The following is a 15,184-nucleotide window of genomic DNA, read 5'->3' as shown; positions in this document are numbered from 1 at the left end:
TGATGGTAGTAATCTGCTGAACAGTCCTGGGAGGAGTACTCGTGTACGTGACTAAAACTGCAATTGGAGCTTAATAATGCAGATAATGACAGGGTCAGCCAAGGAAAGGCTGGATTTTAGATCCTCCCAATAATACTAGAGGTATTATGGAGAAGGGAAAGGGAGTCATGGTAAGAAGAGTCATGGGAAATTAGAACTCTGTTTTTAAAGGTTGACGTTCCAACCCTGTACTGCGCATGTTTTGACACTTAAAAAAGAAAGACAGGCGAGCAAAGCAGCAGCAGGAGGAGAAAGAATTCTCTTTGCAAATGGTTTGATGTGCCACGTTGCTCCAGCTGACTCATCTCCTCTGTCTGCCTGTTGTTGTTCCTGCTGTCCTGAAGCTGTTGCTGAGGAGCTCTGAGAATACATCAATATCATATCCTTTTGACGGTTGTTTCTGGGTCTGCATTCTGTTGTGAGAAAGTCATCACTCTGACATTCCCCTTGCAACCTGAGGCAACCAACAACCAGGTGTAGTAACCTGGGTGTGACCCGTCTAAGCTGACATGCCTTTAGCCCTCACTCACATTTTCTAAATGACATGCTGGATGACATGCTTTGCAGAGACTGTGTGAAAGCTCACGTTGCTAAATCTTTCTTTCCGTTTCTCACTGCTCTCCTTTCCTCTCCTCCTGCCCCTCAGATCCAGAATGCTGAGAAGAGGATGAATCCCACAGGTCATCTGAGACATTCACGTGTCTTTGCCGCTGTCCCTCCCCGACAGCCCTCTCGTCCCACCGGGGCACCATCTGCCTCCACACTCTCCCCCCATTGCCCCTGCCCGGGTCCCTCCCCCCTCCCCTGCCCCCAGTAGTGGCCATCCCAGAGGAGACGAAAGGCGAGCCAGCCCGTGTAAATATGCCTGGATGGAGGTCTCAGTGGCGTCTCGTCCTGCTGAACTCCCTGACCTGTGGCCTGGAGATCTGTGTGGCAGCTGGGATCACATACGTGCCCCCACTGCTGCTGGAGGCTGGAGTGGAGGAGCGTTACATGACTATGGTGCTAGGTAAGGTCTTGGTAAAAACTGACAGAGGGTGGATCTGGTTACCTAGTTTTAGTTCTGCCTCGTTCTTTCTCACACATATTAATAGTCTCATCATTTCCCCGTCTTCTCCTCTCTGACATGAAACACGAAAGGCGCTCGCACACTCTCAAGGATAGACGTCTTCATGTATACAATTGTCTCCTTTGTGGCTTGTTTACTGACCACATGAGTGATTGTTTTTTGTCCTAGTGTTTCAAACGATGTATTTGCATATCCCTTGAGTGCCATTTGTTCGGTTTGCAATACTTTGTGTGTTGTCATAGGGCTGAAAAGAAATGGGACTTAATTTGAATCAGTCTGAATGCTTTGTTTGCTGTGGTCACATTACAGCCGTAATACAAATGGAAAACGATTTCATTAGCTGCTTTTGACGTCATGAGAAATGTTGTAAATCAGAATTGGCCGTACCCTTCAAGGAATATATGCTTTGTAAATGAGTTTGTTACTAAAAGATGTGACCTTGTCCAGTGGAAGCGAAGTGTATGTGTTGCACACAGGCATGACTGTGCCACAGGGCCCCTGTCTTCTTTCCCATTCAGGTCATAAAGACATAATTGGGGCCGTTACACAAATCAGTGGCCACATCACCTGTTGTTTTGTGGAGGTGGTAATCGAGCACTAATTTAAAAGCAGCAGGAGGGCTAACTGCCGGAGGAAGAGCCACAATGACAGACTGACAGAGTGCCGCTCACTGCAGTTCATGGACTCCACATTATAAAACAAGAAGCAGCTATGAGTTCACTGACTGCTTGGTATTTGCTTTTTCTATTAAGATCACACAATCAATGTCATGATCTTAGTAAATAAAGGAATTATGAGATGTTCATTTTTGTTTGTTTTACAGGGCACATACATAAACATGTTCACCGAATAGATGATTGGTCCATGTTATATTCACAGCCGAAGCTAATTTGCAGTGCTTATCCTCCTGATTTTTATTTAAACATACATTGATCTTTGAGTTGTCCGACACATTACAGCTGCACAAAGCACAGTGCTTGACCACTGAGAAGCTCTGTTCTGTATCACAGCTTTCATATGGTGTACTGAAGTATTTTATGGAATGTCTTTAGAGCAGATCTGAACTGGAACTGGTGGAAAACATTGGCACAGGATTTGGACAACCGAACACTGAAATTCAAAAGCACTATAGCAGCACTTTAGAGGCATTTTTACACAACACCACTCCCTGGTAAAAGGTGCAGGAGGTTAGAATGATGAGCCATAAAGTCTGTGTTCCTCTGACATTCCACTTAAGATGAAAAGCACAGATAACAAGAAACAGGAAAATACAAAGCTTTTTTTTTGCTGGTTGAAAGATGGAGACAATTAGAGCTGCCAATAATATTTTGTTAATCTAGATTTTTATCATATATTCGAAAAAATCTCAATTCAATTAAGCTCAATTTTATTGTTTCCAGCATTTCAAAAAACAAACTCACTCCTCGTCTCAGACAAGGCCACTGCAATACAAAAGACAGAAGAATTTAACTAAGTTGACATTTGTGATGCAGCCATGCACTGAGAATAAAAGAGAAACTTAGCTCAAATATATGAAATATTCCAAAATAAACACACCACAGCAGCGTCTCTTTAACATAATGTCAGCTAATAAGTGTTCACTTAACCTGCCGTCTCCTGCAGATTTTGTTTGTGTTTGTTTGGACAAACACATGATTATAGGTTAATTTAAAAACACACGTAATGGACAGAAATACCTTCTGTCTGGTTTATCTCTGTGTTGTGATGGATCAAGCTTTATCAGCGGTGTTAGCTTTATTAAGCACTACCTTTTGAAGTAGTTTTATCAGGAGAGCTAGCTTTATCAAAACAGCTGATGTTATATCAGGAATGTTCACTTTATCAAGCAGAAGCTTAAAAATAGCTTTATCAAGGGCCTGGAAGAGGTGTTTAATGAGTATTATTGTTCACTTTTAACATGCGAACCGTTTTACTGATATCCGTTTTACGTCTGTCATATGGCATCATGTGTTTGGGTTGTCTGTCCATCTGTTCTGTCTCATGAAAGATATCTCAGGAACGCTTTCAGGAAATTTCTTCAAATTTGCCACAAATGTTCACTCGGGCTCAAGGATGAGCTTAATAGATTTTGATGGTCAAAGGTCACAGTGACCTCACAAAACCCATTTGGGCCATAACTCAACAATTGATTTGCTAATTATGATAAAGATGTGATCCAAAAGGTCAAAGGTCAGCTTCACTGTAATATCCTAACCTTGTGCATTCTTGCCATTATTCTATGACTTGACTCAGGAGCAGAAGGGCAGATTTGTGAAGCATTCACGCTTTATAATTTGTAGCTTCTTTGCAGCAGCATCCATATTTGAAGCATTGTAGTCCACCACTGGCTCATTGGTTCTGCTGACATTGAGCTGCAGGTGTTTGGTGTTGCACCATGTGATGAAGCTCTCCATCAGTCCTCTGTGCTCCTCTGTAGAAAAATGTAGCCAAAAAAATACACTGGACACATTTTACATACCTTCACAGTCTTCACTACATATGTTATATGAGTGTGGACAGACATGGATGTAAACTGCTGGTTGATGGAGGCATACCATCACAAGGTGATAATTCCAGTTTGCAATTAAGTGCACTATCACATCCAGGAATTGTGGGAAGAGCTGTGAAAAGTGGCCTGCTTTGCTCTGTGTGCAGTGCACTGTTTTGTGCGCGAGCGAACACACACCATGAACACTGGACGTTGAGCTGATGACTCAGTTCTGCCTGGACTGGACCTTTGGATCTTCAGTAGTCCGTAAGGATTAACTCAAAGTATTTGGAATCCTTCCTAATGTAAACATTAAGACAGAGAGGTATGTTTTTTGAGAACAGCCAGTCATGTTGGCGCTCACAAATCAGTGGCATGTGTGTACTGTACATACACACTTTTAGCATCACCCATATGGTATATATTTGTGATATGAATAGTTGCCTTTTCCTGTCAGGGTCAGCCCAAATGGTGTTCACATGGTCCTCACTGAAGGCGTCTCTTTGAGACATTGTCTTGTGACTATGATGATAGATACAGTTCCACCTAACCAAAGGCTCTGTGTGGATGACAGAAGTGACTATTCAAGTATAAAGATGGAACAATATACATTTGTGCTCCTCCATCTCTGTAACAGCTGCTGGTGATATGCAGAGAAAGGATTTTCAATGTTGGGTTCCTCTCAAACAGGCTCCACTGTAAGTCAATCTGGAAATGGCACTCAACCTAATTCTCATCTCCCAGTATTATAATGGAGTGCCTGAGTGTTATTTGAATGAAGATAGATATTGTGTCTTGGGAGACTTAAAGCTTATTTCCCCAAGCAGTAGTGTCAGGTTCTCAGATGGCTGCTTTCTATTTTATCTAATAGCCATTTGTTGGCTGCCTCATCCTCCAGTTGTTACTTTCTTTCTCTCGTTTCCTCTCTGTAGATGGAGAAGATACTGACGTGTCTATTGTTGTTATTTTAAGCATATTTAAGTGTTGGTGGTTTAATAAAGTAACAAAGCAAATCGTGCAATGTGATACGTTTTATGTTAGATAGGATCATATGTGATGTGTGTGGGCTAGGTTAGATGCCACTCTGGTGCGTGCGTGCGTGCGTGCGCGCACATCTGTTAACAGAGCTGGACAGCAGCATGCATTGTATTTTGAGGCTGTGTTTATGTGTAATATAGTATATTGCAGGGAGCACAGAGTGGGGGGAGAGTGATGTGTGAGATAGTAAGTCTTACAGCTGTAGATGGCGAGGATATGATGGCCTTCCACAGCTGCAGCAACGAGAATTGTGGTGCAGCTGGAGTGGCTGACTGCTTGCTGTAATCTCCTTGTCTGTCTGCCTGTCTCTGTCTGAGCTCGTCCATTTCCCCGCTTACCTGCCCGGTGTTTGGGTCTGTCTGCCTCTTGAAGTGTTTTGGAGTACACTTCAGACCCCAGAAACACAGATATTGTCTCCTCTTCTCTGTGTTTCAAGTTCCTGTCAAACTGTAGAAGGACTACAACTGGATCTTGGTGAAATTGTGTGCACCAGTCGTTCTTCTTTGCTGTGGAGTTTTTGACCCCTAGTGGCCCTGTAGAGCAATGTTTAGATGATTTGTTTGTATTTTATGTGTTAATAGCATGTGCATGAGGACAGACATGACATCACAATATGGCTGTCACAAAGTGCCTTGTAATGAGAAACATTGAATGTAAACAAATTGGTGCTCAGCTGTAATGAAAACTCCACAGGGTACCTTTACATGTCAAACTGTAGCCCCAAGATTGGGTCCATTTTAGATACTGTGTCTGAACAAAGTGTGTTCTAATTAGCCCGAGCCGACCACATGTGGAGGATGAGCTGAGGGTGGGTTCCCTTCAGGCAGCAGGCCATCTGCAGGAACCACCACCACAGTCAGACATGAGGGCAGAGGGGCACATGCAATTCACCCCCTGGTACAGCAGCAGTAAGAAGGACTTGACAGGACTGGTAGAAGGCACAATGAAGCCCAGTCAAGAAGCTGTTGTAAGCCACTGAAGCTGAACAGAGATTTTACAGACACTTGAGTTTTTGCCATGGGATATTGTGAAAATCTGCTTTCACAATCTGAGTGGAAATGTGATGTGTTGTGTGATTAAAGGATTTCATACCAAACTGATGAGTATGGCAGTGTTTCAGAAGGAAAATACCTTGTTCTTCTTGTGCAGTCTGTTTCAAACATAATGTTTTGTGAACTCTGTGTTTGCTGTTTCTTCTCTACATATTCAGTTAGCATTGCCTCTGACCTCCTCTGTGTCTGTGCTTCTGTCACAGGTATTGGTCCAGTGCTTGGTCTCCTGTTCATACCTTTGATTGGCTCAGCCAGTGACCACTGCAACAGCAGTTATGGCAGACGACGGCCTTTCATTTGGCTGCTGTCTTTAGGAGTCCTTCTCGCGCTTGTCATCATTCCCCATGCTGACGTGCTGGCTGCACGCCTTGCCTGGGGTGGGCGCACTCTCCAGGTGGGACACCTATTTATTGTTTGTGGTTGTCATCTTCATGAATTCTACCTACAAAGCACACTGACAAGAAATGAGTGTAACATGTAACTCGCAATGATATTGCTTTGTTACAGGTGGCCTTCCTTATCATTGGGGTTGGGCTTCTTGATTTTTGTGGACAGGTGTGCTTCACACCTCTGGAGGCTCTTTTGTCGGACCTGTATCGGGACGAGGAGGACTGTGGCCAAGCCTTCGCCATGTTCTCCTTCATGGTCAGCTTGGGAGGTTGTGTGGGTTATTTGCTACCCGCGCTGGACTGGAGTCGTGGCCTCCTCTCTGTTTACCTGGGAGGTCAGGCAGAGTGCCTCTTCTCCCTACTCATCCTCATCTTCATCTCCAGTGTGCTCATCACCATGAAGGTGTCTGAGGAACCCTTGTGTGCTAGCAGTGGCTTGGCAGGGTCCGGATCGTTACTGGAGTCGGGGGCTGGTGTGATGGAGGCTGGCCGATGCGGCGTGCCGCGCTCATGCTGCTACCTGCTGAAGTGCAAGCTGAGGCTGCTGAAGTCCGGACCCCTGCTGTGTCTGCTGAGAACATGCTGGTCCATGACCCCGGCCATCTACAGGAGCTACTGCCATGTCCCGCGGGTGATGAGGCAGCTGTGTGTGGCTCAGCTCTGCAGCTGGATGGCTGTCATGTCATTTATGCTTTTCTACACAGACTTTGTGGGGGAAGGCCTGTACGAGGGCGTGCCGAGTGCATTACCAGGAAGTTTGTCCAGGCAAAGATACGATGAAGGTCAGTTCTTATCTTTTTACAGTATGTTGAAGATTTCTGCATGATGTATTCTTATTGTTTTATCATCATACAGTATCTCTCTACATGTGTAAGGCACTCATTATGGTATACACACAAGATATTATGAGGTGGTGCCTTGAAGTAAAGTTTCATTGCACTACTCCCTTATGTCATCGTGGCTTTACCTCCACCACCTGTCCACATTAACTGGATTAGGATCCATCTTGGCTGTTCTTTCTGCTCTGTCACAGCTGGGCAGGATGCACTCACATTCCTCAGGCACAGGTGGAGGACAGAGACCGAGCCTGTGTTCCTGCATGCCTACATGTACAGTTTGTACACAAGGTTTTACAAGAGATAATGAACATTTTGTGTAGTTATGCCTCTGAACAAGAAACAAATCCTTTGGGTACGTGTACTTAAATCCGTATCAAGCCAATCCAAGGAATTCCAGGTATTACTTTCCACCCCTGCACTTTGGAAGTTGTATACAAATACACACAGTATTTATCTGTTCCTGTTGCTGCTCTGTAAATCACAAAGTTGTCACTAATCCTACCAGACAGTTGTTTGGCTATATTCTGTAGCCATGCAAATGCTTAGCTGTATAATTCTACCTAAATATAAACTTCAGATGGACGGTGTGCAGGCAGATAAACCTGAACAAATCTGTTGTGTCAGTGGTGGAAGAGGGCAAAACATGCCAGGAAGGCTTCTTTCTTTGGCATATTTTACCAGACAGTGTTTGAGAAGGAAGCTGAAGTACAGATGTGTGAGGGAGACCATCTTGTCCATGTTGAGAAATTGGGGATTTCTGAACACAGTGAGCTATGTCTGAGTTTTAAGTCTCCCTTTGTCTACTGTTCAGCCAGACTTCATATCGTGCATCATATTTCTCTCCCTTCTTTTCCATTATCTCTCTTTTTACTTAACTATGCACTTTTTAGCTTCCCTTCTCCTTTCATCAGTCCTTTCCTTCCACCACACACCTGTTTTCTCATCCTGTAATCCTTCCTCTGAACCTCTCCTCTCCCTCTACATTCTCCGTTGTCTTGTTTGTCATTTTCATCCAGCCATTTACATTTTTTTCTTCTCCCTCTATCTCTCACCGTACTTTGTTTACTTTTTCCTTTTCCTCTATGTCTCCTCCCTATGCTTGCTGGACCACGAGGAATGTCACACTCACAAAGAATTAATGTCAAGGAATCAGCGCAAAAAGAACATGTTCATTCAAGTCAGGTAGACAGCCAAGCACAAATCTGAGGTCTGTCTGAGCGGGTTTCTTTTAATCTGAAACACAGCGGATGTTATTAAGCCACATCATTCAGTCCACAGATGTTCCTCTGCATCAGGGTTAGCAGTTTTTTCTGTAGGACTTCTCAACTTAACAGTAACCGCTTTTCTTTCGTGATCAACTATCCTACTGGGAAGAGTTGCAATTCAAAGTAGTCATTTATGAAGCTTGTACTTCAGAAAGAGCCATTTTCACACACTGCAGCAGTTTTCCTGTCCATAGATTCAGTAGCATCCTGGCTAGGTCCCATATCTCTAAGGGCTTAAATTTCAGTGCTCATTAGCTCCTGTTGCTCTAGTGTTTGTAGAGTGGGCTTGGTAGCTTTGCTTTCCAAGAGTAACATGATCTACATACACCTTTCACATAAGTGATTCTTTGCTCTGCTTGTGAACTTCTGACCCACAGTGTTCATGGAGAGCAAGGTGAGGGATCAGGCTGAATGCAGGTTGGAATAAATAACAGTCTAAACAGGTTGGCAGTCCAGCTTCCATGGATTGGTACTGAGATAAAAAAAATCTGTGAAATAAATAGGTGGGGAACATTGCTGAAAATGGGACAATTTTCTCAAAAAAATCCCATGGTTGAGTACAACTACTGAAAAGTCAGTCTGTGATTCAGTCAAATGGAAATGTCATTCTTGGTGAAAGGCTGAGTTCAACGGAAAAATGCAAATGCTGTTATGGCTGTACTGTAGTGGAGAGCTTAGCAAAACATGTACAACCTCGATTCCAAAAAAGGTGGGAGCTGCAAAAACAGAACAGGATGGAATCATTTGCAAATGAACCGTGTTCACCAGCATTTCTTATGAAGTGTTCCTGAGCCCATGTAGTAATATCAGTTATACAATCATGTGTTCACAAAGTGGTGAACCTCTCTTCATCCTTGCTTGAGAACGACTGAACCTTTCCAGGATGCCCCTTTCATACCCAGTCATGATACTATCACCTGTTACCAATCAACCTGTTTACCTGTGGAATGATCCAAACAGGTGTTTTTGGAACATTCCACCGCTTTCTCAGTGTTTTGTTCCTCCTGTCCCAACGTGTTAGAAACGTCTTCATCAACTTCAGAATAAACATATATTTATATACATAAATGAAGCTGTCAAATATTAAATATACTGTCTTTGTGCTTTTTCAAGTGAGTATATGTCACAAATTTTAGAAGTTACCACATTTGGTTTTATTTGTTTTACACAGTGTCCCTAATGTTTGCAATCAGAGTTGTAGTTTGTTTCTTAAGAAATCACAGATGCAGTCATCATAAGAACATTGTTTTAAGCTCTTTTTGTGCTGGCCTTTTCACATATTGTCACATACACATACATACAGTAGGTTCACCCAGTGTCGAAGGACAGGATTACACAGGGACAAGAAGATCGCCTAAATTGCTCTGATTGTCCTGTAACAAGCTGTTCTTGCACCAGTTCAAGATAATGTGCACCTCACTCCATTTCCCTGACCTTGGCGTCCTCACTGTGTATAAAACACTACATCTCCTAAAACATCTCCTATGTCCAGGCTCATTTGCTCAGCTCATTCATTTGACTGCGCTGTCAGTCTATCTGCAGATGTCAAATTAAACTTGCAGAAAGACAAGCCTCTACTTTGTGCTTTATTCAACAGCAACTGCCACCACAATGTTCATTCAGACCATAACTGTTGGTCTGTACTTAGTTTGGAGTTAAAAATGTTTTGACATCCTTCAGCATCAACATAACATGAACAAATCAAATTTGGGAGTCTGCAGATCTTCCTCTGTTGTTTTGAACTCAAAATTCCCCCTCGGTCAGCTGGTGAATGCTTCTCCTCTGGCTGACTGACTGTTCCAGGAGGCACATCGCCTCAGTAAACAAGGACCGGCCTATGTGTGTCGCCCTGTCAGGCGATTTATTTAAGGTTAATGCTATCTGTGATGGTCCAAGTCAGTCACCCCAAACAGTGTCTGTGCTGCGGAGCTCTGTGAATGTCTCCCCAACGGATTTGTGTCTTTGTGGGCTTGAGGGAACATCAGGATTTCTAGCTCACCGAAAGAGCAGTTAATGCACCACAGTTAAAGTTAACATAAGGTATGGCAGCTGATGCATTAATCAGATAGTTTCTATACTGACAACAAAATAGGACAGTGTTTTATAACAAGGTAGACATCATGACAGCTGAGTGTCCCACAGAGGATGCCTGAGAGATGCTATGAGTGTACTGGGCTCAGCTGGTTGTTATAGAAATGGCATTTTTCTTTCAGGCATCCGTATGGGCAGTCTGGGCCTGTTCCTGCAGTGTGCTACCTCAACCTTCTTCTCCCTGGTCATGAGTCGTTTGGTTCGCCATTTTGGCTCACGGTGGGTCTACCTGAGCAGCATGGTGAGCTTCACTGCCTCTGCTTTGGTCATCTGCCTGTCCAAAAGTGTGGTCTTGGTCACTGTTATGGCAGCCCTCACTGGCTATGCATATGCCACACTGCAGACTCTGCCCTACACACTCACCTGCCACTACCACAAAGAGAAAGAGGCAAGTATAGCTCAAACAGCTTTGTACACAAGAATAATGTGTTGACAAAATATGCATAATTGATAAGCTGACTCTTGTCTCATTTCAGGTGTATATGCCAAAAAAGAAAACCAAAAGCATTCATAAAAATGGTATTACAACCAAGTCGGACTCTGTGTATTTGACCCCTGTGGAAGAGGAAGGCGGACTGAACCACAAAACGGGGGCTCCCTACGGGAATGCTTTTATTGGCCAGGACAATTATGAGTGCTACTCCAGTCCACACAGCCAGAATGGCTCCTCTCACAGCTCTGGCGGCACCAAACAGGAGGAGACGGAGTCAGGCTTTGAGAAACGTGGTGTGGGTTTGGACTTTGCCATCTTAGACAGCACTTTCCTCCTCTCTCAGGTTTTCCCCACCCTCTTCATGGGCATGATCGTTCAGTTCGCACAGTCCGTCACTGCCTATATCGCCTCTTCTGCCATCTTCGGTGCTGTTGCCATCTACTTGGCCAGTCAAATCATCTTTGACCAAAAGGACCTCAAAAGCTGAGACTTAAATGCAAAAGATGTGGGATGTCAGGTTCCTTGTGTGCAACTCAAAAGTGCGCCACTATTTCCCAAATACCTTGTGCTAGAACCATGTGTTTCCTCTGCGGGGTAAGTGTGTGGCTGTCAATGTATGGCAGGTTCTGAGAGAAAGTGGCTAACAAAAGAAAATGTCACAAGAGACATGTTATCTGCCAACAAGGTGCACTTTCTCTGTTAGAGCAGAGGTTGTTACCTGCCATCTAAACAGTCAACACCAACTGTGTGCTCATGTCAGGTCTGATACTGTCTGTACTGAATGCAATTGAATTCTATAGTAATCGCTCTCAAAACCTTTTGTTGTGACATCTTTTTTGTCCATCATGTTTTTCCTCAGGTACCACAAACAGATTTACTGTAGAACTCATCAACCTCAGATACACAGCTACTAACCTTTTATGCTGTCCACCATTTTTTAAAGTGCAGTCTGTTTTGTACTCAAAACAACATGTCAAACCCAGTATTGGAGCAGCATCACTCAGCCAGTCTGGAGACTGGTCGTGATTTTATTGTAGACAGGCCTGTCTTTATTCACAATGGCAGCATGGATAGATCAATGCATTGTTTCTAACCCTTTAGAAAATACAATTGGGACCATTGAACTTGTACATCTTGGATGAGAAACGAAACACAAAAAAAAAAACACTTAAAGGGGCGCTCCCGTGGTTTAGTATTGCAACTCCATTAAGTTTGGGGACTTGCAAAAGACAGATTTTTAAAATAATGTTTTTATTCCTTTCAATGGGTCAGGCCCCAAGAATGCTGGATTCTACATTTACCATAATACACCTGCATCACCTCTCATTAGACATCTCTACCTGTTAAGTGCCATCGTCTTTGTAACTCCCTGCCCTCAGTTTGTAAAGCAGTTTTTTCCCCCAGATATTGAAAGTCTCAAACCTAACTCAAGATAATCCTGGTGACATCACTGTGACAACATCAGGGTTATTTTCTCAGACTTGACAAAACTTCTCTAGTGCCACAGAGGACGCTATACAAACAGTTAACACCGGCTGTTATTGCAGGCGTTAATGTCTGAAATTGGTGTGGAATTTCAAATTGGAGTGCTCCTTTAAAGGTTCATCTGTACTCTGATGTTGATCCCATCTCATGTGTTCACCCCTGTCTAGTGTCATGTATTAGGTTTTACTGTAAATAGTTTTATACAAATTTACTGTATATCCCTATGGGAATGCTGTCATGCAACCTGCTGAGGTGAGGTTATTGACTGAGGTGGTGTAAGAATGAAGCGGTTTACTGGAACTGGAAATATTGCATCAAACGACCTCTGTCTAGATCACACATGTCAAACTCATCCCACAAAGGGCTGAGTGGCTGAAGGTTTTCTTTCCAACCAAGCAGCAGCACACCAGACTTGACTCATTTCATTAGCTGATCTCAGTCTTCAGACAGCTGATTGGTCAGACTGCGTGCTCTTGATTGGTTGGAGGAAAAACCTGCAGCAATACCGCCCTTTGTGGAATGAGTTTGAAATGCATGGTCTGGATAAACCAGAGCAGTCTAGTTGAGCGGACTGCTCATCCTGCCCCACTAAGTTTCTGATCAGGACAGTCGTCTCAGGTTAGTACTGTTAGATTAGAAAAAACCTTCATGTTTTAGTCTATTCTCAAATGACAATCTAGGACATCAAGATGGGCTCGTTATTCAGTGTAAACATGTAGGGTGATGTGCTGAAGCGCACTTCATAGCACCCATTCCTGAAAGACCAAAAAACAAGAAGTTATGCAGCAAATGCATATATTTGGTTAATGAAAATTCTGCGAGTCTATGGATGGGCTGAAGGACTAGGTTTATTGATGAATGAATGGGTGAATGAATGAATGATTGAGCGAGTGAGTGACACACTTGCGTATGTGCAGTTTTGTCTCATTGGTTATGATAAACTGTACTGACTTTAGCCTGGCCCACATGATACTGTATGTTACAGAGTATTGTGGCCTTCAGTTAAGCTTTTGAAATTGGCCAGTTGGTGTAAACACCATGCTTGTTTTGCAGCCGGTGAGTGAGTTCACCTGAGTGTTCTGTATCCGGGTCGTCTGATCCTGCACGAGGGGTGAAGAATTAGGTTCAGCAGACGTAAATAGCCCTTGTGGGATCTTATTGCCTGAGCTACGCTCAGCATGGGAGAAGTGAAAACGGCAGAGGATTTGTTTGTCATTGCTGACACTGCTGCAAAGTCACTCAAGCAGCTGAATTCTCCTTTTCAGTCCGGTGTGCACAGGAACATATTGTCTAGCAGTAGCTGAAGTGTTAGAGAAGAAGTTGTTTTACAAGTGCCTGTACATTTTTCAGACATATTTTTTTGTACATATGTATTTATTTATGCTTTTATTACAAAATACCACATATTAAACTATTGGCCTCTTTCGTAGGTGCAAGGATGAAGGCCATGTCTGTGAAAAAGATAAATTATTTGTATAGATGTGGTATAGAAGCATCATTAAAACTATAATTTATTTTAACATGACCAACTTTATTCTGTAGCTTTGATAACATCACAGAGCCCATAGCTGGTGTCTGCTATGGTGAGAAGAGTGAAAGTTGCCCGTGTGGTCACCATCCATGGAAGTCCGTGTCAGCTGAAAACTTTACCCCTGTCGCACAGCTGAGATGCTTTGTGTGTTTGTTTGATCTGGTGCAGTTGGTGCAAATGGGAAACAGCATCATTTTGTCAATACTGCTTTCGTCTTATGTAACCACTTGTTTGTTCCTGTCAGAGATTTGTTACGTTGTTAAACTCAGCAGATAAACTCTACGGATCGAACTGGAGTTGTTTTCAGTCTCTGTTGCTCTCAACCAAATGTCCTGTGTAATTTCAAAAAAAGAAGTGCCAATGGGCCAACTGTGTTAAGGCCAGACGTCGCTGTGTTCTGATGTGATTGATCAGGTTTTTTAAATCTCCTTTTTTTTTTGTCAAATGATTTCAGTCACTTGTTTCTTCATCTTAAATGCATTCAGCCATAATCAAAAGTTGCATTTCATTTTCCTTATACATCCATCAGACTGTGTATAAATATGCAGTTACCAAATAGATTTTATACAAAATAAAAGAACTGCATTGTTAATGAGATGTTGTCCTTCAGTGATTTTATCAAACACACTCTCCTTCTCAGTCTGAAGAAAAACTAAAAATAATAAATAAAAACTGAAATTATTCATATATGTATATTTTACTAAGTGTATATACTGCATACAGTATATACACTTAATATGACAAAATATTGGTCAGTTAATTTGATATGTTGAGTATTTGAATTCATTTACTCTCCGGTACATTTTGATCATATTTTTCATTTTAATTGAGTGTTTTGTGGCGTTAAAGTGTCTAAAGATCTCTCTGCAGTTTGGTGTACAGACACTGAACACCTAAAGGTTTGGGAGTGATAAAAATTAACTTGGAAATGGTGCCATCCTTTGGAAATCTTGAGGAACTGATGTGTGCAAGAGAGAATGCTGGTGCGCAACTGCACTGGCCTCACTGACGCATGGGCATGCTGCTGGTGGCATTATCTATTACATGGAAAAGACGATAGGCTTTCATGTTGCAGGGAATGGCATGCTGGCAATGTGTGCCATTTGACAGGCCTCTCCAGTTTGCTCCTCATAGTTCTCACGAATGCACCATGGGAAATGCACAGGTCATGACGCACTTATAAAAATGTGATACTTTATTAAAATGCCACTGTGGTCCTGTTACCCAACCGCGCTGTGGAGCTGACAGGATGTCGGTGTCTTGCTCAAGGACACGTCAGCAGAGCAGATGCTGGCCGACACTGAGGTCTTGAACCCTGATCTTGGTGGCTGGGGGGCGGTGGGCACCCTCCCGGCTCTCTGGTCCAGTTGATCTGTCATTTCTAGGCCCAGAAAATACAGATTTTGCTGAGGAAAGTTCTTGAACGGCGTGGCAGAAGAAGCGGGACCACGAGAGCCCTGTCATT

At 43.1% G+C, this 15,184-nt stretch overlaps 1 protein-coding gene across 2 annotated transcripts in view; it reads left to right on the top strand.

Moving 5' to 3' along the window:
- The window catches only part of LOC143322722 (solute carrier family 45 member 3), a 32,428-nt gene extending 18,121 nt beyond the window's left edge, over positions 1-14,307 (top strand). For both annotated transcript variants that reach the window (XM_076734109.1, XM_076734110.1), the window contains exons 2-6: positions 686-1,048; positions 5,890-6,080; positions 6,194-6,857; positions 10,393-10,658; positions 10,747-14,307. In XM_076734109.1, coding sequence (XP_076590224.1) covers positions 901-1,048; positions 5,890-6,080; positions 6,194-6,857; positions 10,393-10,658; positions 10,747-11,190 — 1,713 coding nt within the window. In that variant the 5' untranslated portion in view covers positions 686-900 and the 3' untranslated portion in view covers positions 11,191-14,307. The remainder of the gene's footprint in view (positions 1-685; positions 1,049-5,889; positions 6,081-6,193; positions 6,858-10,392; positions 10,659-10,746) is intronic.
- Positions 14,308-15,184: the final 877 nt, after the last annotated feature.

This window comes from Chaetodon auriga, chromosome 6 (genome assembly GCF_051107435.1).
Source record: "Chaetodon auriga isolate fChaAug3 chromosome 6, fChaAug3.hap1, whole genome shotgun sequence".
Taxonomy (NCBI): domain Eukaryota; kingdom Metazoa; phylum Chordata; class Actinopteri; order Chaetodontiformes; family Chaetodontidae; genus Chaetodon; species Chaetodon auriga.
The sequence above is the reverse complement of the archived record's forward strand: the minus strand, read 5'-3'. Positions and strand labels throughout refer to the sequence as shown.